Genomic DNA, 18,694 nt, shown 5'->3' with positions numbered 1-18,694 from the left:
AACAGCATTTCACTACCCCTGCATTCAGTACTAAAGTGATTTGTAAGCCAACACCAAACAAAGTTGATTACACCACTCTATCTGCTGGATATCTCAGCGGAGTAGGTGTGTTCATGTTCATGCATCCAATGAAGTGAGCTGTAGTTCACAAAAGCTTATGCTCAAATAAATTTGTTAGTTTCTAAGGTGCCACAAGTCCTCCTTTTCTTTTTGCGGATACAGACTAACATGGTTGCTACTTTGAAACATGTAAATACAGTTTGCTCTTGAAGTCTCTCCCCCTCTCAGCTAGATGTCAAGGAAGAATTCATTCAGACCCTGCTTACATCTATAACCAACAATGTCCAGGAATTAATATTACTAATAGTTATTGAGAAAGTGATTCTGATTATTGCTACAGGACCATGGGGACAGTGTACTTCCAATGACTCCTTCAAGTGACGTAGTCTAACATCCTTTTCCATCTTTGCCTTCATTTTATTACACTCTATTTGTTATCTATATTGCCAGTCCCAGTACATTTCCCCTATATAGCATAAAACCAGATAAGCCCAAAAGATTCATTTCTGGACAATGGGGGTGTGGGGGGGGAGAGAACAGATTTTTAAAAAGATACAAAGTTGGAATTAGGGATCTGTTGCAAGAATGAGAATCTGTAATTTTTCTATCTTTGAACAATGTGTATATTTCCATTATTTACATCTTGCCAGCTGATTCTCCTGCCTGATCAATCTTTGTTCTTTACACAGGAGAAGCAATACTTTTCTTTTCCTGGAGAGCTCCTTATGAGGATGTTAAAAATGCTGATTCTACCCCTCATTACTTCTAGGTAAGAACAATTCTCTTACTTTAAGAATAAAACATCACTTTTATTAAATTGTGCCGAGCAAATGTATTTACAGGAGCCAACCCATCCTCTTTACAAAGCTGGATAGAGGGAGACACTCAGATCCTGAAACATCCTCTAACCAAGATCAGTAGGTTGCACATTTGCATGCATTGACATTGTAATATATATATTTATATTAATTCAGGCATGACTTATCAGAAGCACATTTGTGCCCATTTTTAAGTATGCTGTAACAAACTCCAACATGGGGTTTACTTACTGAAAGTACTTCTCTGCCGCCTTTCCAATCTCACTGCTCCTATTCTTTTTTTCATGGTGATAAGTCCTGAGAAGATGGGGAACAAGTAGTAACATCCCCAAATTAACTGTCACTTAATAAATCATCAACATGTGAAAAGGAAATGCAGAAATGTAAAAACAGTTTCAACAGCTCTGTGATGGTGATACTTTAAAGTTGATACCAGAAAAGTAGGAATCCAGAAGATGCAGGTTTCTTTTCTTCTCCTTTTCCTGCAACAGAACAGAGTTTACTCTATCGGGGATCAATTTATCGTGTCTCGTTTAGACACAATAAATCGATCCCTGAATGCGTTCCCCATCGACTTCCCAGCTCACAAGAGGCGGAAGCAGAGTCAATGGGGGAGCGGCAGCGGTCGACTCGCTGCCATTCTCACAGCTAGGTAAGTCGCTACAAAAGTTTTTTTCTCCTGCTTACAATAGCTCATCTTAATTAATTAGCCTCTTACAGTTGGTATGGCTACTTCCACCGTTTCATGTTCTCTGTATATATCTATCTATCTTCTTACTATATGTTCCATTCTATGCATCCAATGAAGTGGGCTGTAGCCCACGAAAGTTTATGCTCAAATAAATTTTGTTCATCTCTAAGGTTCCACAAGTCCTCCTGTTCTTCTTTCAACACATGAATGTGGTTAGCCCTCTTGAGTACATTTGCCTAAGAATCCCCGAGACATTTGTCTGCCGACATAAATTGCTCTTTGTGATTTGCTTGTTTATCACGAGATACATGTTGCAGAAAAACCCTTATAACCTTAGTGAAATTCTTACGCTAACTCTCATTGCTTAACCGCCAGACCTTGCTAAGCCGTAACCAAATTTACTGCAAAGCCTGTCCACAACACTAGCGTATATTAAACTGGCCATCTACTTTTGTTACAGCTTTAAATGCTCATATCAAGCATTTTGGCATTTAACCTGTGCTTGAATTCCAAAGAGCCCCTTTAAAGATCAGGTCATTGGTCAAAGGTCAGCACTGCTGTAGTGCGCCTGCTTTGATTGTACTGGGCCCTGACCAAGCCCAGGCTCCACCTCTGCCCCCCACATTGGAGGGGCAGAGATTAATTTATGCTGCTGAACATTGTTCATGTTTCTGCCCTGGGGAGGACCTGTCTGCACAGGCACACACAGCAAACATATTCGGAGCTAGCACTTCGTTTGCGCAACTCTGCCTTCAGTCCTCAGCAGCCTCTGGGAGGGAGTCCTGAATGGTCACAGCTGGAATGGCAGTGACTCCTGTATTTAGGTTTCAGGTAATTAGGGTTTGTCTACACTATGCAATTAGGTCAAATTTATAGAAGTCGAATTTTTAGAAAGCAATTTTATACAGTCGATTGTGTGTGATCCCACTTAAAACCATTAAGACCATGAAGTCGGCGGAGTGCATCCACGGTACCGAGGCTAGCGTTGACTTCCAGAGCGTTGCACTGTGGGTGGCTATCCCACAGTTCCCACAGTCTCCACCACCCACTGGAATTCTGGGTTGAGATCCCAATGCCTGATGGGGCAAAAAACATTGTCGCGGGTGATTCTGGGTATATGTCGTCAGGCCCTCCATCCCTCCCTCCCTCCACAAAAGCAAAGGCAGACAATCATTTCGCGCCTTTTTTCCTAGGTTAACCGTGCAGATGCCATACCACGGCAAGCATGGAGCCCGCTCAGCTCACCATCACCGTACGTCTCCTGGGTGCTGGCAGACGTGGGACTGCATTGCTGTACAGCAGCAGCTCATTGCCTTGTGGCAGCAGATAGTGCAGTATGACTAGTAGCCGTCCTTGTCGTCTCCTGGGTGCTCTTGGTCAGGTCGGTCGAGGCACCTGGGCAGACAGGGGTGCTCCTGGAGGACCTCGGTAAGGTCTGTCGGGGCGCCTGGTTGGATATGGGTGCTCCTGGTGGACCTTGGTAAAGTCTGTCAGGAGCGCCTGCACATAAATGGGAGTGACTCAGGTTATTCTCTTCTTTAAGTTTTGTCTAATAGAGATTCAGTCCTGCATGGAATATTGGGAGAGGGATAGCTCAGTGGTTTGAAATTGGCCTGCTAAACCCAGGGTTGTGAGTTCAATCCTTGAGGGGGCCATTCTGCCTCAGGCTGCTCTCCCAGCCAGCAGCACTGTCATGGACACAGACTTCTCTCAAAGTATGAGCCCCGGCAATTTGGCCATCCTGGTGGCAATGGGGCAGGCTCATGCCATGGAGTGCCGATTCTGGGCCAGGGAAACAAGCACAGACTGGTGGGACCGCATCGTGTTGCAGGTCTGGGACGATTCCCAATGGCTGCAAAACTTTCATATGTGTAAGGGCACTTTCCTGGAACTTTGTGACTTGCTTTCCGCTGCCCCGAAGCTCCAGAATATCAAGATGAGAGCAGCCATCACAGTTCACAAGTGAGTGGTGAGAGCCCTCTGGAACCTAGCAATGCCAGACAGCTACTGGTCAGTCGGGAATCAATTTGGAGTGGGCAAATCTACTGTGGGGGCTGCTGTGATCCAAGTAGCCAACGCAATCACTGAGCTGCTGCTATCAAGGATAGTGACTCTGGGAAATGTGTGAGTCATAGTGGATGGCTTTGCTGCAATGGGATTCCCTAACTGTGGTGGGACGACAGACGGAATGCATATCCCTATCTTGGGACCAGACCACCAAGACAGCCAGTACATAAACCAAAAGGGGTACTTTTCAATGGTGCTGCAAGCACTGGTGGATCACAAGGGACATTTCAACAACATCAACATGGGAAGGCCAGGAAAGGTACATGACACTTGCATCTTCAGGAACTCTGGTCTGTGAGAACGGCTGCAGAAAGGGACTTACTTTCCAGACCAGAAAATAACCACTGGGGATATTGAAATGCCAATAGTTATCCTGGGGGACCCAGCCTACCCCTTAATGCCATGGCTTATGAAGCCATACACAGGCACCCTGGACAGTAGTCAGGAGCTGTTCAACTATAGGCTGAGCAAGTGCAGAATGGTGGTAGAATGTGCATCTGGACGTTTAAAAGCACGCTGGCGCAGTTGACTGACTCAGTTAGACCTCAGCGAAACCAATATTCCCATTGTTATTACTGCTTGCTGTGTGCTCCACAATATCTGTGACAGTAAGGGGGAGACATTTATGGCGGGGTGGGAAATTGAGGCAAATCGCCTGGCCGCTGATTACGCACAGCCAGACACCAGGGCAGTTAGAAGAGCACAGCAGGGCGCACGGCGCATCAGAGAAGCTTTGAAAACCAGTTTCATGACTGGCCAGGCTACGGTGTGACAGTTCTGTTTGTTTCTTGATGAAAACCTGCCCCCGTGGTTCACTCTACTTCCCTGTAAGCAAACCGTCCTCCCCTCCCCCCTTTGATCACCGCTTGCAGAGGCAGTAAAGTCATTGTTGTTTCAAAATCATGCATTCTTTATTAATTTGTCACACAAATGGGGGGATAACTGCCAAGGTAGCCCGGGAGGGGTGGGGGAGGAGGGAAGCACCCGGTGGGGTGGAGGAGGAGGGGAGGATGGAAGGACAAGGCCACACTGCACTTCAAAACTTATTGAATGCCAGCTTTCTGTTGCTTGGACAGTCCTCTGGGGTGGAGTGGTTGGGTGCCCGGAGGTCTCCTCACCACATTCTTGGGCATCTGAGTGAGGAGACTATGGAACTTGGGGAGGAGGGCGGTCGGTTACACAGGGGCTGCAGTGGCGATCTGTGCTCCCACTGCCTTTCCTGTAGCTCAACCATACGCCGGAGCATATCAGTTTGATTCTCCAGTAGCCTCAGCATTGCATCCTGCCTCCTCTCATCATGCTGACACCACCTCTCCTGTCACTCGTCCCTCCTCTCCTCTCGCTCATCCCTCCTGTCCTTGCGTTCGTCCCTCCTGTCCTCACCTTCATTTTGTGCTTTCCTGGACTCTGACATTGTCTCCCTCCACGCATTGTGCTGGGCTCTTTCAGCATGGGAGGACTGCATGAGTTCAGAGAACATTTCATTGCGAGTGCTTTTTTTTCGGCTTCTAATCTTTGGTAGCCTCTGGGACGGAGATGATAGGGGGAGCATTGAAACATTTGCAGCTGCAGGAGGGAAAAAAGGGAGATTAGTCTTTAAAAAGAGACATTTTAGAGAACAATGGGTAGACTCTTTCACGGTAAGCCAAGCTGTTAACATTACATAGCACGTGTGGTTTCTTTACAAGGTCGCATTTTGCCTCTTATATCATGGGCCTGCCGGTATAGTGTGAGAGATCACACACGCAGGGCCGGCGGGCAACAGAATTCAGCTTGCAGGCAGCCATGATAAGCCACAGTCTTTTGGCTTCTTTAACCTTCCTAACATGTGGGAATGGTTTCAAACAGCAGCGCCCCCATTTCCCATACCAAGCACCCGTTGGGTTGGCTATTTAAAAGGAGGGGCTGCGGTTTTCAGGTTAACATGCAGCACAAACCCAACTAAACCCCACACACACACACACACACCCAATTCTCTGGGATGATCACTTTATCCCTCCCCCCACCGCGTGGGTAACATAGAATCATAGAATCATAGAATATCAGGGTTGGAAGGGACCTCAAGAGGTCATCTAGTCCAACCCCCTGCTCAAAGCAGGACCAATCCCCAATTAAATCATCCCAGCCAGGGCTTTGTCAAGCCTGACCTTAAAAACTTCTAAGGAAGGAGATTCTACCACCTCCCTAGGTAACGCATTCCAGTGTTTCACCACCCTCCTAGTGAAAAAGTTTTTCCTAATATCCAACCTAAACCTCCCCCACTGCAACTTGAGACCATTACTCCTTGTCCTGTCCTCTTCTACCACTGAGAATAGTCTAGAACCATTCTCTCTGGAACCACCTCTCAGGTAGTTGAAAGCAGCTATCAAATCCCCCCTCATTCTTCTCTTCTGCAGACTAAACAATCCTAGTTCCCTCAGCCTCTCCTCATAAGTCATGTGTTCCAGACCCCTAATCATTTTTGTTGCCCTTCGCTGGACTCTCTCCAAGTTATCCACATCCTTCTTGTAGTGTGGGGCCCAAAACTGGACACAGTACTCCAGATGAGGCCTCACCAATGTCGAATAGAGGGGAACAATCACGTCCCTCGATCTGCTCGCTATGCCCCTACTTATACATCCCAAAATGCCATTGGCCTTCTTGGCAACAAGGGCACACTGCTGACTCATATCCAGCTTCTCGTCCACTGTCACCCCTAGGTCCTTTTCTGCAGAACTGCTGCCTAGCCATTCGGTCCCTAGTCTGCAGCTGTGCATTGGGTTCTTCCGTCCTAAGTGCAGGACCCTGCACTTACCCTTATTGAACCGCATCAGGTTTCTTTTGGCCCAATCCTCCAATTTGTCTAGGTCCCTCTGTATCCTATCCCTGCCCTCCAGCATATCTACCACTCCTCCCAGTTTAGTATCGTCCGCAAATTTGCTGAGAGTGCAATCCACACCATCCTCCAGATCATTTATGAAGATATTGAACAAAACCGGCCCCAGGACCAACCCCTGGGGCACTCCACTTGACACCGGCTGCCAACTAGACATGGAGCCATTGATCACTACCCGTTGAGCCTGACAATCTAGCCAACTTTCTACCCACCTTATAGTGCATTCATCCAGCCCATACTTCTTTAACTTGCTGGCAAGAATACTGTGCGAGACCGTGTCAAAAGCTTTGCTAAAGTCAAGAAACAATACATCCACTGCTTTCCCTTCATCCACAGAACCAGTAATCTCATCATAGAAGGCGATTAGATTAGTCAGGCATGACCTACCCTTGGTGAATCCATGCTGACTGTTCCTGATCACTTTCCTCTCATGTAAGTGCTTCAAGATTGATTCTTTGAGGACCTGCTCCATGATTTTTCCGGGGACTGAGGTGAGGCTGACTGGCCTGTAGTTCCCAGGATCCTCCTTCTTCCCTTTTTTAAAGATTGGCACTACATTAGCCTTTTTCCAGTCATCTGGGACTTCCCCCGTTCGCCACGAGTTTTCAAAGATAATGGCCAATGGCTCTGCAATCACAGCTGCCAATTCCTTTAGCACTCTCGGATGCAACTCATCCGGCCCCATGGACTTGTGCATGTCCAGCTTTTCTAAATAGTCCCTAACCACCTCTTTCTCCACAGAGGGCTGGTCATCTACTCCCCATGTTGTGATGCCCAGCGCAGCAGTCTGGGAGCTGTCCTTGTTAGTGAAGACAGAGGCAAAAAAAGCATTGAGTACATTAGCTTTTTCCACATCCTCTGTCACTAGGTTGCCTCCCTCATTCAGTAAGGGGCCCACACTTTCCTTGGCTTTCTTCTTGTTGCCAACATACCTGAAGAAACCCTTCTTGTTACAGCAAGGGATGATTTCTGTTCAGCCACAGGCAAACAGCCCAGCAGGAACAGCCACCTCTGAATGTCCCCTAAATGAAATTCCCCTATTTCAACCAGGTGACCATGAATGATATCAATCTCCTGAGGATAACACAGAGAGATAAAGAACAGATGTTGCTTAAATGTCAGCAAACACTGGGACCATACACTGCCATACTTTGTTATGCAATGATTCCAGACTACGTGCAACTGGCCTGCTGTGGTAAAGTGACCTACCATGGAGGATGGAATAGGCTGCCCTCCCCAGAAACCTTTTGCAAAGGCTTTGGGAGTACATCAAGGAGAGCTTCATTGAGATGTCCCTGGAGGATTTCCGCTCCATCCCCAGACACGTTAACAGACTTTTCCAGTAGCTGTACTGGCCGTGAATGCATCCCAAGTCTTCAGGGCAAATTAATCGTTAAACATGCTTGCTTTTAAACCGTGTATTATATTTACAAAGATACACTCACATGAGCTGCCTTCTCTGCCTTCAAGGTCCAGGAGCCCGGGTTGGGAGTGTTGGGAGGGTATTGGATCCAAGGTGATAAACAGTTCCTGGCTGTCGGGGAGAACGGTTTCTCCGCTTGCCTGGTGTGCACTATCTTCAACCTCCCCCTCCTCATCATCTTCCTCATCCCCAAAATCCTCATCCCTATTGCGTGAGACTCCCGCCTTGCAGGAGTCCACGTACAGGGGTGGGGCAGTGGTAGGGGTACCCCCTAGAATTGCATGCAGCTCATCATAGAAGCGGCATGTCTGGGGCTCTGACCCCAAGCGGGCATTTGCCTCTTGGATTTTTTGGTAGGCTTGCCTAAGCTCCTTAAGTTTCACTCGACACTGCTGCGGGTCCCTGTGATAGCCTCTGTCCTTCATGCCTTGGAGATTTTTTCAAATATTTTGGCATTTCATCTTTTGGAACGGAGTTCTAATAGCATGGATTCGTTTCCCCATACAGCAATCAGATCCAGTACCTCCCCTTCGATCCATGCTGGAGCTCTTTTGTGATTCTGGGACTCCATGGTCACCTGTGCTGAAGAGCTCTGCATGGTCACCTCTGCTGATGAGCTCACCACACTGGCCAAACAGGAAATGAAATTCAAAAGTTCACGGGGCTTTTCCTGTCTACCGGGTCAGTGCATCTGAGTTGAGAGTGCTGTCCAGAGCGGTCACAATTGAGCACTCTAGGATAGCTCCTGGAGGCCAATACCGTCGAATTGCGTCCACACTACCCCAAATTTGACCCAGCGAGTTCAATTTCAGCACTAATCTCCTCATCGGGAAGGAGTACAGAAACTGGTTTTAAGAGTCCTAAAAGTCAGAAAAAATGGCTTTGTAGTGTGGACGGGTGCAGGGCTAAACTGATCTAACGCTGCTAAATCCGACCTAAACTCATAGTGTAGACCAGGACTAACTCTAACGAGACTAATCAATTAAGGTGGGCTATTATCAGCAGGAGAAAAAAATTTTTTGTAGTGATAATCAGGATGGCCCATTTCAAACAGTTGACAAGAAGGTGTGAGTAACAGTAGGAGAAAAATTAGCATGGGGAAATAGTTTTTAGTTTGTGTAATGACCCATCCACTCCCAGTCTTTATTCAAGCCTAATTTGATGGTGTCCAGTTTGCAAATTAATGCCAGTTCTGCAGTTTCTCGTTGGAGTCTGGTTTTGAAGTTTTTTTGTTGAAGAATTGTCACTTTTAGGTCTGTAATTGAGTGTCCAGGGAGGTTGAAGTGTTCTCCGACTGGTTTTTGAATGTTATAATTCTTGACGTCTGATTTGTGTCCATTTATTCCATTTGTCTGGTTTGGCCAATGTACATGGCAGAGGGGCATTGCTTGCACATGATGGCATATATCACATTGGTAGATGTGCAGGTGAACGAGCCCCTGATGGTGTAGCTGATGTGGTTAGGTTCTATGATGGTGTCCCTTGAATACATATGTGGACAGAGTTGGCAACGGGCTTTGTTGCAAGGATAGGTTCCTGGGTTAGTGTTTTTGTTGTGTGGTGTGTAGTTGCTGGTGAGTATTTGCTGCTTCAGGTTGGGGGGCTGTCTGTAAGCGAGGACTGGCCTGTCTCCCAAGGTCTGTGAGAGTGATGTGTCGTCCTTCAAGATAGGTTGTAGATCCTTGATGATGTGTTGGAGAGGTTTTAGTTGGAGGCTGATGATGATAGCTAGTGGCGTTCTGTTACTTTCTTTACTACTGTCCTGTAGTAGGTGACTTCTGGGACCTCTTCTGGCTCTGTCAGTCTGTTTCTTCACTTCAGCAGGTGGGTATTGTAGTTGTAAGAATACTTGATAGAGATCTTGTAGGTGTTTGTCTCTGTCTGAGGGGTTGGAGCAAATGCGGTTGTATCTTAGAGCTTGGCTGTAGACAACGGATCGTGTGGTGTGGTCTGGATGAAAGCTGGAGGCATGTAGGTAGGAATAGCGGTCAGTAGGTTTCCGGTATAGCGTGGTGTTTAGGTGACCATTGCTTATTAGCACCATAGTGTCCAGGAAGTGGATCTCTTGTGTGGACTGGTCCAGGCTGAGGATGATGGTGGGATGGAAATTGTTGAAATCCTGGTGGAATTCCTCAAGGGCCTCTTTTCCATGGGTCCAGATGATGAAGATGTCATCAATGTAGCGCAAGTAGAGTAGGGGCGTTAGAGGACAAGAGCTGAGGAAGCGTTGTTGTAAGTCAGCCATAAAAATGTTGGCATACTGTGGGGCCATGCGGGTACCCATAGCAGTGCCGTTGATTTGAAGGTATACATTGTCCTCAAATGTGAAATAGTTGTGGGTGAGGACAAAGTCACACAGTTCAGACACCAGGTTTTTAGGTTCCGTATCATTTTCCATTATAAACATTTTGTTCTTACTATTTTTTAAGAGAACTGATGTCTCCATGGTTTACATCAGGAGCTTGAAATTAGACAGGGAGTTAGTCTTGGGGTCTTTTGCTCTTCCCAAAAAAAATCCACCCAGATTTGATCAAGTTATAAACTACCAAAATCGCTGTTTCCCATCTGTGTTTTCCTTAGTAGAGTTTGCTCCAGGCTTGCAGCTAAAATAGTTGGGGGAAATAGTATGTGATCATGTAATGAAAAACTCATCATAATTCATATTCACAAGGGAACAGAATTAAGGCTACACAGGAAACCACACTTCTGTTATTTCCTAACTTTTGAGTGCTTGACTTGACAATCATAATGTTCTTTTAACAGTTTTTTTTAAAGTAATAGCATATATGCACCAGGGGATTCACTTAAGCTACTTTTGCAAGCCAAAACTCAGTTAAAGATGAGGAAAGGTTGAAAGTGTTTGAATGGAGCCCGACTAGTACCAAAACCCAAGAGAATGCTTATTTTACAAAAATTCATCATCTTTTCAAAATACCCAAATGTTAGAATGTCTGGAAATGAATCGGGCTGGCTGGAAAACAAGAATTACATTTCACCAAAAATGTGAGGGTTTGATGCAGAATGAACACAACAAGACCTTTTGAAATTGTTCATGACAAAAACCAGAGAAAGTTTCCTGATTCAGAGCTGAGCCGCGAACGTAGGTCCAATCAGCGGGTTATAGTCAGGCTCTGTAATGCTTTCTTCATGTGTCCTGGTGGAGCTGTTCCACTTGGAAAGAGAATTAAATATCTATTGGATCAGAGCATAAAGATCTAGCTCTGCCACACTCATTGAGACGTAGCTCTGAGGTTTTTAATGTGGCACAGATGTTTGTACTGACAGCACATAATTGCATTGCACAGGTCTTAAGGGGACAACTGTGGGTTTTGACAGCTAGGTGGGGAGCAATTGGGGCTTTTGGCACATCAGACGGCAGGGGAGGGGAATTGGGTTTCAGAATTAAGCCCCACTGAGAGGAGAGGAAACAGGGCACTGCTCTGAGCTACTGTTTCAGGCAGCCTTCAGACTCAGGCAGACAGCTTCACTCGGGTAATGCTCAGTTCAGAGTTTCAAGATTATGTCACAACCATGAGGCCTAGTCCGGGATCACATTTTGTGTCAAGAGGTGGCTTTTGCAGACAATACAGCATTACAAGTAGCCCTGGGTATTATGCCTGTTGCCTCTTTCCTGGGCAGTAGCAGACTTCAGGAGATTTCTGTTGGAAGACAAACTTGTGACACAGAGTCTGGTTATTTTCTTAGCGTAACCTGTTTTATTTATACCTCAACGCCAGTCCTGGAACAGACATAGTCAAACAGCATGCAAGGCAATTCCCCTTTTCAGAAGTCTCAGCCAAAACACCAATGCCAAGTTCCTAGGGCACAATTCTGCTCTAAGAATTTACATGAGTTACAGGGAGCAAACTGACTACTGTTTGCAACAGCTTCTCAAAATAGAAACTACATCATAAAAGTAACAACAATGCAGCATTTAGAACTAGTAAAACTATGTAGAATAGCACCAGCTGGTGATTGCTTTTACAACATGCCCATGAAAGACATATCACCTTCAGAAGCCGGGAAGAGACACCATGTCCTACATAAGCAACAGGTGTAGCCAGTGCAGCCATCCCAGTATGAGCTTCCTCCCACCCAGAAATGCTCCCTCTGGTGCCTCTGCCCCCCACACTGCACTCCTGAGCACTGGGAGCCAGATTATTCCTGGGGCCCAGACAGAATTTTGCTCAGGGAAGGTTACCTGCCCGGCTGCCCCAGATTTGAGTGGGGTTGTGACCCCATGTGCCAGGTTACAGTGCCACTTATTCAGATTTGGCCTGGCTGCAGCGATAAGCTGCCAAAATCTTAACAACTGGTTCTCTCCTCCCCACATGAGGGTGTCGTGGCTCACCCCCGCCCCCCAGGGACTCCTGCCCCATCCACCCCCCTCCCCTGTCCCCTGACTGCCCCCAGAACTGGGCAGGAGGGTCTCGTGGGCCACCGTAGTGGGTGCCCACCCCGCCCCTAAGAGCCAGGGGGACCTGCTGGGGGCGAGGTGGGGAGTCCCAGTGGTGCTTACGTGGGGCAGCTCACAGGAAGCATCCGGCAGGTCCCTCTGGCTCCTAGGGGTGGGGTAGCATAGCTAGGGGGGTGCAGGGGGAGCGGCTGCTCCCCCCACAGATCACATCAAAAGTGGTGCCTTAGGCGCCGACTCCGTGGGTGCTCTGGGGCTGGAGGCCCCAGGGGGAGAATTTGGTGGGTGCAGAGCCCCCGGCAGCTTCCCGCCCCGTGCCCGGCCCCAGCTCACCTCCGCTCCACCTCCGCCTCTGCCCCTGAACACGCTGCCCCGCTCTGCTTCCCCCCCCCACCCCCCGGCTTCCCACGAATCAGCTGTTCATGCGGGAAGCTGGGGAGGGCTGAGAAGCAGGTGGCGGCTTCATGCTCAGGCCCAGGGAGGCGGTGGGGAGCTGGGGTGGGGAGCGATTCCCCTGCACCGCCCCCCCCCCCCCCCCGGGTTACTTGCTGCGGTGCGGGCAGCCCTCCTTGTGCCCCCCCCACCCCAGTATGCCGGAGTTCAGACCAGCCCACTAGCTTTATGCGTCTGAACCAACAAAAGCTGCATGGAAAAGACCCCCCCGAATGGCCTCGTACATGCTGTAGGGATATCCTGGCTTCCAACCTCACCCGCCTCAGCCTTAACATACAGCAGTCTGCAACATCGCCAGGAGACCTGATCCAAAATGTACACGCTACACTCTACCTGCAGGAGACTGAATGAATGGATGGGAATCAAGTCTTCTCTCCATTTTCCCCCACCCGCTTGATAACCTGATTGGCAAACTAATTCACTCATCCCAAACCAGGATTATTTGCATATGAATCGCTTCTTCAGCCCTTCTGGGACTGCAGTCAGACAGCTGAGGGTAATCTCGGTGTAGAGGGATACATGTAGCTGGGCAGCAGAGAATGAGGAGGCTGGTCATTTTGGAGTGGGGAATGTGAATTAAGTGCACAAATTCCTTACGTTGATGTTTTATAGGAATGCCCATACAACCCCCCAGGTAGAAGCGCTCTAGTTCTATCCCATTCCCGGCTGCCCCCACTCCCCTTTACGCTGACACAATCCCCTTTACTCTGGAATGAGGATACCCACGGTGTAATCCCACTGCCATGAGCAAAAGAGACTGCACAACACACACTGTCTTGTGTCAGTATTGATCATCCAGCACTGACTGCCCTGGCAGATCCAATCAGCAGCTTTTACACCTATACACCGTGAGGCCAAATTATCTCTGGCCTGTGCCTATGAGCAGTGACACGTGCCCCTCACAGCATTAGCCTCCTCTCGTTTCCATTTCCAGCCAGCTCCAGTGAGTTCCCTGGTGGAAGCCACCTGATCATTTGCTACCAATAACGTTGTCAGCATAGTGCAGGCACTGTCAGCTACAGCTCCATGCACTGCACCTGGCTGAAGATGGAGCTTCAGAGCTTTGTTTTGGCTGGATATTTTACTTACCCGTTCGATGGATGATGCACAAGTGTTGTCCTTTCTATAAACTGTTGTCAATTGGTTCCTGTGTAATGTGTTTCCAGAAACTAACCCCTGGATTTCTTTGTTCTTTCCTGGCTTGGCGCTGGTGCTATCTGAACTACTTACCTGGGATTCAGCTTCGTGGTTTGTGTTTGTAATTTCCTTTTTTTTAAAAAAGTGTCACCCTGTAGAATTATGGATATAAATAATGACATCCACATAAAATATTTAAATTTAAGATTAAATTTGAGAAATTAGTGCCTCTAATCACCAATATTTAGCTTTGTTGAACACTCTGAAAAATTGATTCCTGATTCTAGAGAGGTCATTAGAAAATGTTCCAGGAATTTGTTCATAATTAATTCTTTCACAATATTTTTTCATCATCTAATGTTTCACATCAGAGTCTGATTTCTATTTTTCCTTTCAGTTGTATATATTAGGGTTTTTTAAAAAACATTTTTTTATAGACTGTGTTCTACATTATGGCCACATCTGTGAATTTTTGGGGAGTTTATATTTTTTTGAATCAGCGCTTCTAAAATTGCTTTCCTCTTAGAAGCATAGAATCATAGAATATCAGGGTTGGAAGGGACCTCAGGAGGTCATCTAGTCCAACCCCCCTCTTCCTTTTATTGTTTCAAACTCCTTGGCCTGATTTGTGGTGTTGCTGTTTAGGGGGTTCTACACTCTCATGTCTCCCTCCATGTGCTCGCCAAGCTTAATGACAAGTCTGAAATGTTTCTGACACATAGAGGGATCATGGTGGACAGAGTGCTGTACCCCTGTGCAGCCCAAGGCTCTGGAGAGCAATGGACTGAGCTTAGCCAGGGAGCTCTGCAGGACTCTGGGAACTAGGGAAACAAGGCGTCAAAGATCTCCGCAGCGCTTAGGAACTCTGTGGAATCCTAGATCCACAGCTCCCTACCCGCTTTCTGTGAATCAACTTTCCACTCCTGTGCTCCTGCAACCTCCCCATCTCGATTCCTGCTCCACTTCCCACCTCTGAGTTCCTGTGGACTTTCTGAAGTTCACGGGGTCTGCTGTAGAACTTAGCAGGCCATCAGAAGCCATAGGCCCAAGGTGGACTCTGGTAGAGTCCACAGGAGACAGTCCTGCAGACTTCAGAAAAAAGGTGGGTTCTAGAGAAAAGATAATACAGGCTGGGGCTGTATTTTCATCTCTGGGGCATATACTCAGGGCTGGGCCGAAGGAAGGGCAATATGCAGCCCCCTGACCATCCCTGGTCTGCCCACTCCTCCTATCTGGCCCTCCCAGATTTTATCCTGCTCCCCTGCATGCATCCCTAGGCTGCAGACTTTTGCAGCAAGAAATGGCGGTCCAGAAAGATGAACTCCTTCCCAACTTGGAGCAAGCATGATCTGGGCCTAACGCACTGCAGGGCAGCCATCTCTCTGCACACTCTCCAAGTCAGAGCCCTTTGGCCAGAGATGGCTGGCAGAAATTTACTTAACTGCCTTGTTCACTGGAGCAAATGCAGCTGTTTGACAACGTGCTGGTTCAGAGTACTGTAATTTCATGCTGGAGCTGCTGACAAATAACCAGAGCAACGGTTCACATTAGCAGGATGTTGAGACCTTTTTAAACCAGGTTTGTTTAAAACAGCCCATGGTCTAGTCCTTCCGAAAGGCCACGTCTATTCCAGCGGACTTACAGCTGTATAGCTGTGAGGCTGGAGCTGCTCTGTTCTGCCAAGAGAGAGGGAGAGAGAGAGAGAGAGAGAGAGAGAAAGAGCTTCTGTGAACATCATAAAACCACCGCAATGAGCAGCAGGAGCAGCTCTCCCGCCAGCACAGTGCTGTGCACGTGAGCCCTTGTGCCGGTGAAACGTATGTCACTCGGGGCGGGGCGTTTCCACACCCCTGAGCGACATACGTTTTGCTGACATACGTGGCAGTGTAGACATGGCCTGAGGCTCTGTCTACACCACTGTAGTGCTTCAGTAAGTGCAGCCACTTCCTACAGCAATGAGAGAGGCTCTCCTGGCGTTGGCGGTCGTCCACCTCCCTGAGAGGCAGCAGCTCGGTCGATGGAAGAATTCTTCTCAACCTACCATGGTCTACACTGGGGTTAGTTGCTTTAACAGTCTCTCAGGGGTGTGAAATGTCGCTATGCAGATGTAACGGTGCGGTGTAGACCAGCCCTGCATGTACAAGGAGTTTGGATGTGTAAAAACAAGCCCATTGGGGGAGCTCAACAAAGGCTTTTGCAGAATTCAGAAACATTCCATTTTCCTGTAACCCAGGAAGAGCTCAGGACCATGGACATTCCAGACTGCCTCTGATGGGTGACTCGTGGTAGGTGCCCAGAGGGCCAAGTGCCCCTCTAGCAAGGTCACGTGCCCCCAGCAGCCAGCCTGGGTGGGGAGAGGAAGGAGCAGGGGCAGGGCCAGAGCCTCTCCTCTTCCAACCCCGCTGCCTGGGAGAGCGCCTGGCTGTGGCAGCAGCAGGCTGCGCCCCACCCAGACTCAGCGTCTGAGCATGCCTTGGGGGGCATGGGAGGAGTCCGACTCGCTCAGCCGCTGTCCTGTGGGCCAAGCCTGGAGGGAGGCAGCCCGGCGCTCTCCCAGGCAGTAGCTCCAGGGCCTGGCTGCCAGGAAGAGCCGGGGGGAGCCAGCGCAGCGGGAGGACAAAGCTCCCCCCAGGTAACGTGGGATCGGGAGGGGACGGGGAGAGCACAGGGGCCCCGAGCTGGGGGCAGGGTGGGGAGGAGTCATGTGGGGAGGTCACGTGTCCGCCCCTTTGTGTCCCTCGAGTCACCAGGCAATGGGATCTCTCGGCTCGGATGCTTGTCGGATGATAACCAGGACCAGCTGCCTCAGAAGAACGTGCAAGAAACCTGTTGCATTAATTTCAGTGAAATAAATGGACACAGCCAGTCAAAGATGCTCACCTGACCCTGTCACTGTACAACACTGAGTTTTAAACCGAGTGTGGGGTTCTGAGTACAGAGACCTCAGCTGGCGTAGTCCCATGGAACACAAAACTACAAATCTCTCCGGCCTTTTATTAAAGATCGAGAAAAAGAGGGAAAAACAGCTAAAGCCTTAAAAATGAAAAGTGTTAAGTAAGGCTTTGAACAGCATCCCTTCTTCCTTTCCCTTAACTGTCGAGAGTTTTTAGAAGGAAAACCCCCCTGTCTGGCAGTCTCTTGACGTATGCAGTGTAGCTGTAGCTGTATAAGTCCCAGGAGGTTAGCGAGACAAGGTGAACCGCACCCCCCTTAGCTCTCTAGCCCTTAGGTGGATTAAAAGTGGGAAGAACTTTCCTGGTTTGGGACGTGTGAGACAGAAAAAAGGGAGATGAGCTGGAGCTGTTGCTGTTAAAGTCCGATCCTGTTTCCCAGAAAATAAAACAAACCAGACCCCAATGGGGAGAGAAAAGAACAGCTGGGAGAGAAAATGCAGCTTCTCTATAATGACGCCTGTTCAGATCCTGGCAGTGGCGGATTGGCCCCCAGGACCCTGGCCAACTGGGGGGGCTCTGGAAAAATGGGCACCCCTGTGCCCTGACCTGCTCCACCTGCCCTGGCGCTCCTGCCAGGGAGTGGGGAAGGGAGTTACCTCACAAGTGGAGAACCAGTGTTGACAGGGCCAACTCGGTCAGGCTGGATGTAGACATGCAGGTGAATGAGCAACACTATCAGAGGACCCAACCACATCCGCCACACCATCAGAGGCTCGTTCACCTGCACGTCCACTAATGTGATATATGCCATCATGTGCCAGCAATGCCCCTCTGCCATGTACTTTGGCCAGACCGAACAGTCCCTATGTAAAAGGATAAATGGACACAAATCGGACATCAGGAATGGTAACATACAAAAGCCAGTAGGAGAACACTTCAATCTTCCTGGACATTCTATAACAGATTTGAAAGTAGCTATACTTGAACAAAAAAACTTCAGAAATGGACTTCAAAGAGAAACAGCAGAACTAAAATTCATTTGCAAATTTAACACCATTAATTTGGGCTTGAATAGGGACTGGGAGTAGCTGTCCCATTACAAAAGCAACTTTGCCACTCCTGGAATTGACACCTCCTCATCTATTATTGGGCGTGGATTACATCCACCCTGAAATTCATAGAATCTCAGGGTTGGAAAGGACCTCAGGAGGTCATGTAGTCCAACCCCCCTGCTCAAAGCAGGACCAATCCCCAAATTTTGACCCAGAGCCCTAAATGGCCCCCTCAAGGATTGAACTCACAACCCTAGGTTTAGCAGGTCAATACTCAAACCACTGAGCTCTCCTTCCCCAGGCCAACACTAGCTCTCTGCTTGTGAGGTAACTCCCTTCCCTTCATGTGTCAGTATATAATGCCTGCATCTGTAATTTTCACTCCATGCATCTGAAGAAGTGGGTTTTACCCACAAAAGCTTATGCCCTAATAAATCTGTTCGTCTTTAAGGTGCCACCAGACTCCTTAAAATTTGTTGCCTTTCAGTTTCACTGACTGTCTCATTTATGAGTCATAGACCGTTATGATCTGACTTCCTGCCTGACACGGGCCGGAGAATCTGAGAACTCCTGGGTCACCTTATCTAACCTTCTGTCATGTCACTGCTTATTTCTCTTGTCTCTGAGGCCTAACATGAAGTCTCTCCAGGCCTCTAACCATTTCTGTTGCCCATTTCAAATGGCGTGACCAGTGTTGGACATGGAATCCCAGGTGGAAGACGCCCAGTGATTGATATAATGGCTGACAGGACCCTATTTTCAGCATTGTTCTCCGTTCCTGTCATAACGGAAGAGAACACCTTGTTTGCT

The 18,694-nt window shown here is 48.2% G+C and overlaps 1 protein-coding gene across 1 annotated transcript in view; it reads left to right on the top strand.

Annotated features, from left to right (window-relative positions):
- The window catches only part of LOC102937109 (excitatory amino acid transporter 5), an 80,623-nt gene that overhangs the window by 11,387 nt on the left and 50,542 nt on the right, over positions 1-18,694 (top strand). The window contains exon 2 of the mRNA XM_007059377.3: positions 750-829. Coding sequence (XP_007059439.2) covers positions 750-829 — 80 coding nt within the window. The remainder of the gene's footprint in view (positions 1-749; positions 830-18,694) is intronic.

Source organism: Chelonia mydas, chromosome 25, assembly GCF_015237465.2.
Source record: "Chelonia mydas isolate rCheMyd1 chromosome 25, rCheMyd1.pri.v2, whole genome shotgun sequence".
Classification (NCBI taxonomy): domain Eukaryota; kingdom Metazoa; phylum Chordata; order Testudines; family Cheloniidae; genus Chelonia; species Chelonia mydas.
Note: the sequence above shows the minus strand (reverse complement) of the source record. Positions and strands in the feature narration are given on the sequence as shown.